We start from the raw sequence: 15,451 nt of genomic DNA on the forward strand, positions 1-15,451 counted from the left end.
GGCTTCACAAGGTGGGAAGGAAATGCTAATTGGTTTTATCCTTTTGTGAAACAATCCATCCAAAGTTAATTAGAATAGGTTTGCTTTTTCTTCACAGCAATAATCCATAAGAAAGATGGATGGGCAGAGCAAGCTGCACAAAGGTGTTGGGATTGAAGTGATTCCGAGCTGTGCTCCCACAACTCCGTAGCCTTCAGGCATCTCTCTGGCCTTTCTCTGAGGATGCCATAATTAGGGCTGGAATGAAAACCCTGGTGCTGAAGCCTGATAAGAAGTTAATCTTGTGGGCACCACGTGGCCCAGAGAGATGTGCCCCAAAAGCCCAATTAGCAAAGGTTTCCTGTCCTAGGCTGTGCCATAGCCTTGCTCAGCGCTGATAAAGAGCAGCAGCTCAGGGCTTCACCAGCCCCTCACACATCACAGGCCTGAGGAGCACCTGTGTTTTGTCCCCTTCTCACTTCTCCTGGTGCCCTTCACACTCTCAGTGTGCCATTTAAATCCCACAGGTTCACACATCTGTCTGGAGACAGGATTCACCTCAGAGCTTTCAGCCACGCTGGCTGCAGACACAAGCCAAGGCTTTCCTCACTGCCTGGGGAGCCCCACGGAGGGTACCTGGCCACAGAACCTGACCCCAGGTTTCTTGGACCCAAGAATGGAGGCCAAGCAAACAGAATTTGTGTGAAATCTCTGCTATCCCAACTGCAGAACCCAAAATCATTACAGCAAGCCCAGTCCCCTCGAGCCACGTGTGAGCAAAGCAAGAAAACGATAAGGTTTGGTTTCCCATCATCTGTAAAGAGAGGAGGAAAATGTTCTTGGCTGTTGGAAAAGCACTGCAGATCTGGAAAAGAGAGTGCTCAGCACCTGTGCTTTACAAGCCAGAGGTCCTCTCTTTTATGGAAGGAAAGCTCTTCCATAACAGCCAAATGAATGCTGAGGCACAGCATCCATGGACACTACAAATTCCCCTTTCCAATTGGGGACATTAAGGAGCAAATCCCAGTTTCAGAAAGGATGCAGGTGATGGAAAGTGCTGCTGAGAAATTTAGCTGGTTTCTCCAGACCAAGAGGCTCTAGCATGATTATGATGGAAGGAGTTAATAGACACTGAAATTGTTTTATTAAGGAGATTTGCCAGAATTTACTGATTATTAAACCTCATTAGCCGGGGACTTGTACTCCATGTTCTTACCCCGTTGCTGCCTGCTGCCTGCTGGATACACGGAGGGATGCTGGAGAGATTATTCCTAAGCCCTTCCCCCTTCCCTCTCCCCTCCTCTTCCAGGACCACACTGACAGTCCCGGGGGAAGGAGAGGAGGGACAGGGAGAGGGCAGGATCCACCAGCTCTCCCCAGCATCTCCCAGCAGAGGAGCTGCCCCTCGGGACACCTCAGCACAACATATGTTACATCAACACACACGCCTGCTTTCCCCTTCCAGGAAAGAAGCGGAGGAGGGAAGAGACGGCCAGCTCCAGAGTGCTGCAGGGATTTTCCATGTGATCCATCCCGGACCATATTCCCAGGAGCGGCTGCCGGACCCTGCCCCGTGTGCGGCATGTGAGCATCACCTGCGGGGCAGCCGCTCCGCCCTGCCGGTAAGCCACTTCGGGAAACTTTCCTTGCAGTGCTCGCACTTCGCTAACTCGGGGGAAAAAAGGTGCTTTTTAATCTCTAGGGACTACGGGCAGAAGCAGGGGTTTGTCCCTGAAAGGAGGCGGGGAGTGTTTCCATCTCTGCCCCGCTCCGAGCTGGGAAAACACTTTCTGCCTGCTTCACAAAAGTTTTCCCCGCGGTGGGCAAAGGCTCCCCTCCAGCTTCTCAGTAATTTGCAGTGGCACGAGGTCGGGTTGATCAGAATAGTCATCATTTAGACAGAATTTCCCCACTTAAGGCATTGTGTAAAGCTCTCCCAGCTAATCCCCGCAATCCCCCCGAGAGGCAGAGCGGGCGTGCAGCGAGAGGCAGAGGGAGCACGGTCTGAGCATCCAGATAAAGCAATCAGGAACTTCTCTGATTGATGGCAGGTAATTGACCACTCTGTCTCTAATAACTATTAAGCAGCTTAGTCCAGTTAGAGCGTGGTTAGGGGTTTATAGAAACAAGAAAGCGAAGCGACACGACCGGGAAATAACCGGGATGTAAAGGTGCCCGGAGCTGCCGGGAGAAGAGCCCGAGGTGCTCCCGGCTGGACTGGCAGAGCCTCGGTGATAATTATGAATGAGGCTGTAGCTCTGCTCCGTGCCTGTGTTGCCAGACAACCAATGAGGCTGCAAAGCCAAGCTCATTCACGGGCTGCAGGTTCCAGGAAGAAACACAGAGGTGACTTCTACTTACAAAACAGGCGCTCACTAATTTCGTGACCGAGGAAAGTGCCTGGAAACACCTTTTCCCTCGCAGTAACCTCTGCTATGTTTTCTCCTCCTCCCTGTATCTGCTGGCTGACAGATCCCCCCGCTCTGATGCCGTTCTGGATGTCCCGGTGAGAACTCTCAGAGATGCCTATTCTCTCCAGAGGCAGTGACCAAGACTACAGCAACATCAGCTACAACTCCTGCAATTCCTTGAGCCACTTCCTTCCCATCTGCGTGGAAACCCCTTCTGTCAAGGGGGTTCATTACCAGAGAGCCAGGAGGATTTACCACCCGGACCAAGCGTCTGCAGCCGATCTAAAGACAGAGATCATGATCAACGTAGGAGGCATCAAGTACCTGCTGCCTTGGAGTACTTTAGACGAGTTTCCCCTGACCAGACTGAGCAAACTAAAGCTTTGCAGCAGCTACGAAGAAATCATCCAGCTGTGTGACGATTACGATGAAGACACCCACGAGTTCTTCTTTGACAGGAACCCCAACGCGTTTGGGATGATCGTCAGCTTCCTAGCAGCAGGGAAGCTGATGCTCTTGAGAGACATGTGTGCCTTGTCTTTCCAGGAGGAGCTGAGGTACTGGGGCATTGAGGAATCCAACCTGGAGAACTGCTGCTTTCGGAAACTGTTCCAGAAACTGCAGGAGCTGGCCGAGATCCGCAAGGAAGAGGAGCTCCGGAGGAGCAAGGAAGCCTCGTGCGTCTTGGATGAGAAAACCAGATTTGGGCAGTTCATGAACAGACTCCGAGATATGGTGGAAAATCCCCAGTCAGGACTGCCAGGCAAAGTCTTTGCTTGTCTCTCCATCCTCTTTGTGGCCACCACAGCTGTCAGCCTTTGTGTGAGCACAATGCCAGACTTAAGAGCTGAAGAGGACAGGGTAAGTCAGTCCTTCTTAACTGGTCTAACCAGAGAATTAATGGCACAGTCTGTGACAGAAAACACAGCAATGGCTCAAATTGGCTCTGTCATTGGATAGGTTAAGAATAATGGGAACAAATATTATACTGATTTTTAGCTAAAATACAAGAAAGCTTTTGGGCAGAGCAGATATTTCAGGTCTCCAGTATAAGGCTGTTTTTCTTTCTTGAGAAGCAGCTGCCAGTGTAAGATTAACTTGTTAGCACCGAGACTCTCAAACTGACATTGTGGAGTTTTCAAGATGCTTCACTCTCTAGTTACAGGCAATCTCTCCTTTGGACACATCAGCTACAGCAATATTTTTCCTCTGATATCTTTACTTTTAAAACAGCTGGGCATCTTCCCATGAGATAAAACTTTCAGATGCTTAAAGAGGGAGAAATATTCATTAATTTTTATATGTTACTTTTTAGTAGTTGCATAAAGATTGAAGGATGAGAGGCAGATGAAGTATTTTTGCACAGGCTGATACTTAAAAGCTGTGCCTCCAAAAATCACAATTCCATGCTAAGAGAATTCTGTATTTTGCCCATATATATGTACATATTGTAGGAGCAATACCAAGCACTAGCTGAACTGCTCACTGCATTTAAACCCTTCTCAAAGAACTCATCCACATTAATTCAGGACAAATAAATCCAGCCTGTATCACACATGAAGGATCTGCTCTATAACACTGCTGTAAATATTTCAGCATTTAAAAGATTTATTTTTGTAATAATAGACCAGAGGAAAAGTAAGAATCCAAAGTTATTTCAGATGTGGTAATGTCCAAATTCGTCAAATAACCTTCACTAATCTGGGTAATGAATCCTGCACTTCATTTGCAAATTGCCCTTCCAAAAGTGCTGAGGAAATCTGTGTTAAATAAACCCCCTGCCCCAACCCCTGCTGTAAGACAAGACACTCCTCAGAGTGTCATATATTGATGGATAAAGTCATTTTTTACATTTATAGCACAGCCTGGTGTGCACAAGACAAAAATCTGTATCTATTTTACTGGTCAAGCCATTGGTCAAAGCAGCCTTGTCACAGTTAAAATATGTCCTGATATTTGATGTGTTGGAATAAAACTGAGGACTGCACAGGAGGCTGAAATCTAAGATCATTCCCTTTTCCATTTTAACCCCTTGACTATTAACTTCCATTTGCTCAGGAAGGCTCCAATCCATCAGAAATAAGCCTGGTGCTCTTGCAGCCTTCCTCAGCTATTACTTTTTGGCTGAAAAAAAGGGAAAATTGTGTTCACAGGAAAAGCTGTTAACACTGTTCCAATGCTTCTTCCAAGGAAGTACTTTAAATATAGAACATCCTTCTTCCAGCTCGATGTACAAACATTACAAACTGCTCCAGCAAGTGCTTCCTACTAACTTTGTTAATGGAAGTGGCTCGATGCTTTTTCATCTTCATTTCCCAACCACTGCAGGAAAAGCTTTGGTAAATAAGTCCCGTGCAGGAGAGCCAGCACATGAGCAGGACTCTGCTGGATGTAAGGGGCTGTGTGTTTTAAAAATAATTTATGAAGTTAGGAAGAAAAGCATGCTGAGGGTTGTGAGTGTGTCTGGGAGCTGCAGTGAAGCTGCTGTTCCTGGATTTCCTATAAAACAAGGATGGCATTACTACTTTGAGATTTGCATATGTACCACTGCTTTAAAAACAAGCAAACTGCATCGAAACAAGCTCAAGAGATGGATTGTTGAAAGTGCAGGGGAGAGGGTGAAGGATGAACTTGAAGAAAGGACCACATTTGTTTGGAAATTGTATTTGGGAACATTGTATTTGGAAGCATTCCATAATTTACACTTAGAGCACCAGCCTAATGCACTTTTTCATTGTGCCCCAGAATACAGAGTATTAAAAGTCCTGTTCTTTGAATTATGTGATGTTCTGCCACAGGAAACACAGGGGAATACATGAGACAAAATACTCATGCCTTGTGGAAAAGCAGAGAATCTCAACTACTAACAAGCAGTTTTGGCATCCCTAAATTCTTAGCCTGCAACAACTAAGATTTCCTTACTGGGACCTCAAAAGAGCATTTTAACTAGAGCTGGAAAAATAACTCCATGAAGTTAATTGACTAAAATTAGGACTTCTTGGCTGCAGCTGAGTCATACTTTGCAAATTGCAACTCTGTGTTGATTTGTTACTCAGAACTGTTCACTGGCCTTAGAGAGTGATTCCAAGGTGGGGCCACATTTACCAACACCCTGAAACAGCCATGTAGGACCTGAATTTTTCGGGTTTTGGGCTGAGCACAAAGATAATTCAATATCTGTTTGCTCAGTGACAGAAAACAGTCAAATTCCTTCACAAAGTTTCTCAACAACCTGAAATTCCGCACCTAAATTTAATAATGCTCTATTGTGAGGCTTTTACAATCCTGATTTAAAGCTTGGCAAAAGCTCTGAGGTAAATATCCTTTAAAGTACTGCAAGGATCCATTTTCCAATGTCACTAATGCTGGAAATTGAATTTATCCATATCACCCCTTCTGAAAAACAGACAAAAAAGGCTTTACCTCTGCTGCATATGTACCACTCTGGGGTCCTGCTCCTCCTCATCACAGCCACATTAAGAGAGTGAAAACTGGCTGGACTCCAGCTCAAGAAGGATCAGAGTCAAAAAAAGAAAGGAAAAAAAAAAGAAAAAAAGGAAAAATAGTGCAAGGTGACTTCACTGAGCTGGCTCAGAGGCTGCTGATCCCACCCTGCAGGCACAGCAGATCCCTCGTCCTTCCAGCAGCTGCTCAGGCAGCTCTGCTCAGGAGGGAGGAAAGCTGCCTGGGCAGGCAGAAGAGCAACCACGAGTCCTCAGTGTGCGAGGGCAAGTGAAAACTCTGCTCTGTCTCCGGGAGAGGGATGGCAGGGAGCCAGGAGAGAGCATCTGCATCAGGGAAACCCAGTCACCCTGGCAACCAGGGGAGGGGACAGCCATGGCCAGGGGGGACCACAAGGGGAGATTCGGGTGGGCAACGCAGCTGGGAGAGAAATAAAGGAGGGGTTGTTGTAACCAGCACCGTGCACACACTTCAAAATGTGTTAAATGTCATTCAGAAAGAAAAACACTGAGATTTGGGTGAAGGTTTCTGTCAGTTTGTGTCATATATGCACACACTGTGAATCTCAACTCAAAGAGAACAGTTCCAGGTGAAGGGTGAGCAAAAAGTTCAGCAAAAATGCAGAGTAGCAGAGGAAGAGCTCTGGTGAGCTCAAGTTTGAGTCTGAACATGAAATAAATATCTAAAAGGTTTTATCATTTATAAGGCTAAGGAAAGAGGAGTGATCAACAAGGTTGTGTTATTTAGGAACAAAACAACAGAATTATCCAAATTCTCCAGGGGCAATAGATCCTTGTCCGTGATATTTGATATCAGTTCTTTATGGAGCTCAAATTGTCCTTGGTAAAAATGCTTTAATCATTATTTGGTAAAAAAGATTTGATATCATCACTGTGCATTAATCAAAGCACGTAGAGATAGAAAAACAGGCATATTTAGAGGTGAGGAAATCTGTTATTGATCTGAACAGGCAGCTTGGCAGGACTGCAAACCTGAACTGGAGACCAAGCACACAGGATAGGAAAGCTGAAGTGACAAAAATCACCAGTATTACCCTCAAATGAAGAAATTCAGACCATCCCACTAGAGACAGGACAGAAGTCCCATCAAAGCCCCCTGTGAGTCCCAGCCCCACGTAAGAGTTGCAGTCAGGATCTAAGAGGGGTCACTGAAACATCCAACCCAAAGGAGAAAAACATCATTGCACCAGAAAATGTGGGATAAAACCACTGCAGAAGGGCCTGGAGAGGGAGAACACTTTGAAGTGCTCTTGGGACTTTCCTCAGGATGAGATATTTCATTTAATGAGTCCCTTAAACTGGCATCCTCTAGGGAAATGACTCAGCAGAAAGGCTCCAGCAGGGTCTGTGCTTCAGAAAGGCAGAAAATTAAGGTCAGGGGGAAGAAATTTCCAGGTATTTCCATTCCTGGACCTTGTTACTACTAATTTTTGTGTTTGCTCTTAACTGACCTTGAGAAGCTTGGAATTGCTTTAGGTATTTTATAGGACCTAATGAAACAAAATCATCATAAGCTGAAGCCACTGTTGTCTCATGTGAAGGTTTTATCCTGAAACACAGAATATTCATTTTTTTAAAGCTGCTTTTCCTGGGATCATTTGCTTTTGTGAAAATCAAGTTCCTTTTAAGAGAGTAGGTTTCTGGTCCCTGGTTGCACTTAGAATCAAAAAAACACGAACAGATGAGGAGAACCAAGTGCTTAACATATAGAACCATTTCTAAATTATTTTGTTTTATTCTACACCATTATTCTGGATGCCCTGATTAGTTTTTCCATGCTTGATGTTGCTGAAGTTTTCTGCACAATACTAAAGAATATTTGGCTTGCACACTGGGAGAAACTGCCAAGAAACAGGTTTTATTTAAAACTGGAATAAATTTATTTTACAAGGGGGAAAAAACCCAATTTATTTGCCTTACTGTGAAGAGAAAGAAAATGTAATGCTCATTTAACGTGTAAGACTATAAAGGCATATGTGTACATGCCTATCTATAAATACACTGCTATATAATATAACTTGAAATTACTTGGAGAAAAAATGAAGCTGGATGTGCTTTGGCTTTATTGCATCTGCTCAAGCACTCTACTGCAGGTTCTTATCAGGTCACTTTCTGCAGACAATCCCTCTCTTAAATTGTCCAAGAATCCAGTGCAATTCTGATTTTTTTTCTTACCATTTTGATCAGCAAGGAAAGTAGGAAAATGTTTTTCAGAGGAGCACCAAAAACCTCCTTCTCTAGCTGTACTCAGCACAGTAGAACCCAGCTAATCTGTGTGCTCCATGGAGTGAATTAGTTAAATTAATAATGATTGAAGAAAGGTTAAATAGGAAGCCATTAAACAACAGAAATGTTCAAGCCAGGGACTTTGATATCTATTTATGAATTACTGTTTTATGGGATCTGCCCTCTTGGGTTTTTTTTGAGGTCAGAAACACCGGGAACTTTGACTTTGAAGCTGCAGCGTTACGTTAAAACCCTGATTTTAGAGTTCCACATTATCAGTGACCACTTGCCAGGCACCGAGAACTGCACAATCCAGCATTGAGCCCGTAGTGTACAACACTGATAAAGTTCACATCATTTAAACCCTGCTCTCCACAGCCAAAAGGGCACTGTGGGGATGGGCACTGCTGACCATCTGTGCCCTCTGCCACACAAAATAAGTGTCTGCACAAACCCCTGGCCCTCCAGGGAGGGAGTGGATGGCTGGCTTGCCAAAGCAAGCGTTCAGGAAGCACAATTAGACATTATTAGTTTGCCTTATGTTCATCCCCCTTTGGCTTAGCAGTGCTAAGGCTCCCAGCTCTGCACGCCATCCCGGGGGGGCACCCAGCTGTGCCAGCTGTGCCAGCTGTGCCCACTGGGCAGTGCACCAACAGCTGTGCAGTGTGCCAGCACCTGTCCCTCACTGGCAACCAGGAGCTCTTTCCCCTCCTGCTGCTTTCAGGGTTGTAATAGTTACCAAATCCTGTTCACTCCCCTCGCCCTGCTCTCCTCAAGGGGCTCAGCACAGGTGAGTGTTCAATAAATGCTGCTTTGGGAAGATGTGTGTTCCCTTTCATGGAGGCATTCCATCTCTGGAACACTCTGCTTGAAACTAATTTATCCTCCAAGCTCCTTCCCACAGTGCCAGCACCTCTCATTAGCGCCAGTGTCTTCCCTTAAAACAGATTAAACAGTATTTGGGACCCCTTGTACTCCAGAGTTACAGTAAGAAGGAATTTCTGCTCTGAAGAATTTGCCATGCAGTGAGAAAAGAAACAAAGATGTGGTAATAGCAAAGTGCTTTGACCAGCAGCAAAACCATCAGCTGAAGGTTTTCCTCCCAAGTCCAGATAAATTCCTTGTCATTTTGACTACACTGCTCTTCACAGTTACATTTTCTTTTAGATTCCTGACTAGAAAAACAAGAAAAAGTTTACTTTTTCACATCCTTCTGCTAACACCAACACTTTTTTTTTTAATCAACTGGTTTAAATCAAATTCACATCCTTCAGACTCAGAGTGTTTGCACTAGGGACCTAAATTTAAAAGTTAATTGTAAATTTTATTTTAGGTACACTTCTGTCCCAGAGGGGATAATTATTTGATGGACACATAGCATAAATTTCTTTTTCTGTTCTTTCTAAAGTCCACATTAACACAATACCAATATTAGTTTAGTTTCCTCAAAAGTTGTAGTTGTAGGAATTGTTTTCCTCGGTCCAGGCTTCTTTCCCATCACTTAGAACAAGTGGGAACTCATTGTGTTCTCAGAATGGGCAGCACTGCTTTAACAAGCTCATCTTTCCCTAAATCAGGTTAAAGTCTCTTTCTCAGCTGTAACCTTCTGATTTTACTGCATCAGGCTGAAACCATAAATCCAAGTGCTGATGTGATCCATAACACAGGGTTTCCAAGCTCTGCCTCCCCATCATTTGATTCAGCAGAGCGTGGTTTAATTATTCAAATCCCAGCGTCAATGCGGCCGCAGTGATTCAGCAGTACCTGCAGCACTGCAGCTGGATCCCGGAGCTCAGGTATGCAGGGAACACGGATTGGCACCACATTTCCTAACCAAGCCTTCTCTTCAGAGCCTTCTCTTCTCTTCTGCCCTGTATCTGCTCATCTCCTGCTGCCAGCGGGATGAGAACAGCTTGGAGCCAGCTGGGTAGCTCTGCTCCCTACACCCAGGTCTTGCTCTGCCTCTGCTCCTTCCTAACCCTTCTCCAGACTTGCAGCCTCTATTGCCACTGCCTTGGGTCTGTGGCAGACCAAAGGTTGTTTTTACACCATGCCATTAGTTGGTATTTCTCACACAGAGGGAATTGCTCAGGGAGAAGCTCTACACCAGCATTCCCTGCCCAGGTGTGACTGGGAAGCGCAAAAGGCTGGAAAAGGGCCCCAGGAAATGGCAGCCTTGGGCTTGGAGAGGGAAATTCCTGCTGGTTTTACTTCTGAACCCTGCACCTGGAGGGCTGGCTGACTTTGGCCACAGGGCCAGGCTGCAGGAAGAGCAGTCTCGCTGGGATAAGCGCTGGCAGAAGGCAGGTCAGGAGGCACAGGACAGGCTGAGCCCATCTGCTGCCACTCCCGTGGACATGGCCCACAGAGCAGTGTGTGCATCACAGGAAGGATCTGAGCAGCAGCCTGGCCGTGCCAGACAGAACCTGCACCTGCCAGGACAAATGCAGCAGAAGAGAACCATGACCCTGCAGCAGCCACAGAGCCAGGTGCTCTGCTGGTATGAACGGTGACGTCCTGGCAGCCTGTCCTTCCACTGCAGAGGGACAAGAGGTGCACGTCCTGTGCTCAGGGAAACTCCTCTAGATCCAGTAGGATGGGGAATGTGCTCTTTGAGCTCCTTGCCTGGGTCTGGCTCCATTAGGTGTGGGTCACTGAGCACCAGGACAGCCTTTCCTCGGGAGCGGTCGCTGCCTGGGAGCAGGGCTCAGATCCTCTCAGCCCCTTGCTCCTTTGTTTTATGATGATGAGCCTGCTAGTTCCCATCAATGTGCCCTGGGAATAATAGTGTTTGCATGCAGGGGTTCAGTCATGACTTCTAGCTGGGTTCAGGGACTTTTATCAGCTTGGCTTCATAAATAACACGAGATTCCTTTCTCACGAGTGTGCTGTCTAAGCAACATGTAAGCCTTGTGCTGAGGTACACATTGATTTTCCCTCTAAGGCTCTGGAAATATGACATGATTTTGAAATAATCCAGATACTGATCAAGCTGTGCTTATTAGCAAAGTGTTCTACAAGCATTGGAGGAACTCTTGCTATTTAATTTGGGGATAGATGGTTTGATACAGGAAACACTCGGAATCACTGACACCGTCCTGAGCTGAGTTCCCTGGCAAGCACAGGAAGAAATGCTGTGGTTTTGCTTGTTTTACCTCTCAGACTCCACCCTGTTTGCAGATTGTGGGAAATCCCAAATTACACACCACAGAAAACAGGCTCAGATTGCTGCCAATAAACTTCCACTTAGAGTCAATCACAGCCAGGGCAGAAAGTTGGTGCTTATCCAATTTTATCCTCACACAGCTGCAGCACTGCTCTCCCAACATAATGGGAATAACAGGATTTATTTCCTCATTGTACTTCAGATTAAGAGGGAATAAAGGGTAAATTTTTACCCCTGCAAAAGGTACTGGGGTAAATCTCTGGCAGTAGGAAACTCACTGGTGGATCAAGTAATGATTCAGAACAAGTTTTCCAGAGCATATTTTAATTGTGAATTAAAGAGTGCAGGCAGGTGGGACACAAATGATCAGCACAGAGCAGACCCTGAAGGAACAAGAGCAGTTCCTTGGTGTTGTCATACAGTAATTCAATAATAACAACAAAGTTTTTCTTTGTCAAGAACACATAAAAAGAGTGAGCAGCATCTGGAAACCAGCATGGATAGATGAGAGATATATTCTTCAGGGGAAATTCTGATTCAGTCTCCCTGGGCATAACTAAAATTATTGATGCATGAAAAGATATTATTTTCAATAGATGAGATTTATGCCTGTTGTATGTTAGGCTAGTGCTGCAGAACTCTGGGATCTGATTTTGTTTGTTATCCTAGACATCATTACACTTTAATTAATGTTCCCTGGCAAACTAAGAGGCTGGGAAATTTATCTCTTTTTATCTTGTGAGTGGCATATATCTCAAGCACATTTAGCTGGAATTCACAACTAGTGAATAAATTTATTTTTTGCTGCCCCATCCCTGGAAGCATCCAAGACCAGGTTGAAGCAACCTGGTCTTTAAGGTCCCTTCTACCCAAACCATTCTGGGATTCTGTGAGTGGAAAACAGAAGCCAGGAGAGTTGCCTTGCTTTCCTCTGGCTGTTGAGGGAACTGGGTTAACTGGACTCAGCACTGCTGTTCTTCTCTTTTATTAGGAACCTATTTTTTTGGGTTTTTTTTCCTATTTAAAGAGAATTTAACAGAAATATCCTAAAATGAGCAATCTCACTGTAACATCATAAACTCCAGCACGTAAGAGAAATGGAAAATAAGTCACTCTCTTATACACCAGAAGGGGATAATCAAAAAGGAAGCTTGACTTTTCAACTATCTCTGGTGGTAGTGTAGTTTAAAACAATTCCTTTGCTTCTTTGAGGTAATTTATAAATCTAAGAAACCACTTCATATTTCAGGCACCATGCTTAATATATATCTTTTTACACACAAAATATTGTTTCATTCATTGCTGAGCCAAATGCTCATTTCATACAGAAGATCAATATCAGGCACTCATTTTATTACATTTATATCACAGGTTGTAGAATTTCTGCTGGAGGCAAGTTCCATAAATCCTGATAAATTCTTGCATTGTTGAAAAGTAAATCTGCAGGATGAATAAAGTATAAAGAGTTACATACTCAATGCTGGGCCTGTTCTCCTGTCAAAGTCAGTGGCAGGTTGAGTACAGATGGATGTCAGATAGATTTGTTGAAAAAGCCCTCCCAAAACATGCTGTGGTCAGTTATAAATAAAATCTCATCTTCCCCTCTTGCTCAAGGTCAGCACCATTCCAGCTTGGAGCTTTCAGAGCTCCCACTCCACCATGAGCAAAACCGCAGCAGGAGGAGGAAAAGCTCAGTGAAAATTTGACTCAAAGATCTGGAAATAAAACCCCAGAATTCTACTCTAGTTCATGGTGAGGTGAAGGGAGGGAGTTTGTTGTGGTTTGTGTTGGCAGGTGCTGAACACTTGAATATCCAAATGTGTCTGGTTTGTTCAGAAAGAGGAATTGTATGAAAGTTGTTGTGGAACAGAGATTTATTTATTGGACATTTGGGCAAAAAAAGCCTTTCATGAGTCAGGGTATTTGGGCCATTCTGCAAGTAACTAATGGGAATGTGGTGAAAAAATAAATTTGCAATCTCCCACTGACACAGAGGCATCAGCATTTTGTTGAGAACAGAGATTTGAAGTCAGTGTGTTCTGCCTGTTCTTTGGACAGCAGTTCTGAGAGCAACATAAAACACTGGGGTGTAAAAATCCTCAAAAATACTGGGAGAAACAGAAATTTGCTTTGGTGCTTGAAATTTCCTTCCCCACCCCCTCTTATTTCAATATTGGCTGCTTTTGAGCAGGATATTCAAAAGGATGAAGAATGTTTGATGAGACTGACATTAGAGAGGGATGTTCTACAGAAATCAAGTCAGGTGCATTCCATAATATATACAAATGTTCCTAATATATAAAACATTCACATACAGACTCTTGGGATTACATCCATCTCCCAATGTGAAGTCATTGAGCATGTTCTCATTATGCTGACAGCATAAATTGCCTTCACTAAGTAAACATGAATTTCCATAGGGAATACTGAGGTCACTGAGGGTGGCAAGAATTAAAAATCTCACAAACTGTCTCTGCATTGCTACATCTTGAAATTTCACACTCATTCAAAAGACACCCTACATCTTCATGGTTAAACCTTCCAGCAAACAGAATTTCTTTTCTTCTATTTTCTAAGGAAGGAACAGGGAAAACCCCACGATGATCTGAGAGCAATGTCACCTGAAAACATCTACAGGCAAATAAATAACAAATGTACTGGAAATTCAGCCCAGCTAACCAAAAATTAAGTAAATCTTGATGGGAGCAATGAATAATTGAGAGGCCACATCGTTGGAGTGGCCAGAGGCAGGTCTGCCCAGAGTCCAGGCTGTGCTGAACGATAATTCAGGGCTCAGAAAGAGTGAGCACTGCACAACACAACTGCTGATTGCAGGCAATCTCATCAAGCCCAGTCAGCAGCTCTGCAAACATCAATGCACTCCAGCACAGACTGCAAATGGAGCCACAGCCTGACCCTGCGTGCAGGGCCAGGACTTCATTAGCTTTTGTGGTGTTTCATTTTAGGGGTAAAATACGGACTCGACAGCTTACTGTGCAGAAAGGAAAAATCCCCAAATGCTGCTACAGAGCTAAATTGTTCTGAGGGCTGGGCAGGGTAAAACACACTCCTGAAGGGGAACCTCTGCTGGCCAATTCTATAACACAAAAAGACTTGTTACTCCCAAGTGCAGCAGAAAGTGGGAATTATTCAGGACTTACAGCCTGCATGCCAGGACTTTAAACATGGATGGGTTTCATTCAAGTAGTTTGCAAGAAGCAGCAGAGTAAAATGAGGCAGGCAGGTAGGTCTGTTTGTTCAGCTATTTCATGAGCTCAATGTACACAATTCAAGGACAGCTGCCGCGCTACCTGAGCTGGGGTTTGTTTATCTCTGGTACCAGTGACTCAGGCAGATCCATATTGCTTCTCCCTCAGTGTCTTTGGATGCCGGTTCACAGACTGTTCTTTTGTGTATTTCCCTGTCTGTCTTGTGCCAGGGTGAGTGTTCCCAGAAGTGCTATTACATCTTTGTCATCGAGACCATCTGCGTGGCTTGGTTCTCCCTGGAGTTCTGCCTGCGGTTCATCCAGGCCAGGAGCAAGTGTCAGTTCTTCAAAGGACCCCTGAACATCATTGACTTCATGGCCATTTCCCCCTACTACGTCTCCCTCATCTTCTCCGAGGACGACTCCAGCGAGGAGGACGACAGGCCGAGCAGCAACACCTACCTGGAGAAGGTGGGCTTGGTGCTACGGGTTTTACGTGCCTTGAGGATCCTGTACGTCATGCGCCTTGCCCGCCACTCCCTGGGGCTGCAGACACTGGGCCTCACCGTGCGCAAGTGCACGCGGGAATTCGGGCTGCTGCTGCTCTTCCTGTGCGTGGCCGTCACCCTCTTCTCCCCGCTGGTCTACCTGGCCGAGAACGAGTCGGGCAGGGTGCTGGAGTTCACCAGCATCCCCGCCTCCTACTGGTGGGCCATCATCTCCATGACCACCGTGGGCTACGGGGACATGGTGCCGCGGAGCGTGCCGGGCCAGATGGTGGCTCTCAGCAGCATCCTCAGCGGGATCCTCATCATGTCCTTCCCCGCAACCTCGATATTCCACACCTTCTCCCACTCCTACTCCGAGCTGCGCAAGGAGCACGAGCGGCTGCAGTCGCGGCTGAGACGAGCGAAGAACGCCAATCGCTCCGGGGAGAGCGACACCTTCAATGAGACTGACAGCCTGATCCTGGACGGCC

The 15,451-nt window shown here is 45.4% G+C and overlaps 1 protein-coding gene across 1 annotated transcript in view; it reads left to right on the forward strand.

The window, feature by feature from the left end:
* The first annotated feature begins 1,314 nt into the window (after window positions 1–1,314).
* Window positions 1,315–15,451, forward strand: part of KCNG4 (potassium voltage-gated channel modifier subfamily G member 4) — a 16,747-nt gene continuing 2,610 nt past the window's right edge. Inside the window, exons 1-3 of the mRNA XM_015639549.2 lie at window positions 1,315–1,601; window positions 2,452–3,251; window positions 14,704–15,448. Of these exons, the coding sequence (XP_015495035.1) occupies window positions 2,502–3,251; window positions 14,704–15,448 (1,495 nt within the window). The 5' untranslated portion in view covers window positions 1,315–1,601; window positions 2,452–2,501. The remainder of the gene's footprint in view (window positions 1,602–2,451; window positions 3,252–14,703; window positions 15,449–15,451) is intronic.

This window comes from Parus major, chromosome 11 (assembly GCF_001522545.3).
Source record: "Parus major isolate Abel chromosome 11, Parus_major1.1, whole genome shotgun sequence".
Lineage (NCBI taxonomy): Eukaryota > Metazoa > Chordata > Aves > Passeriformes > Paridae > Parus > Parus major.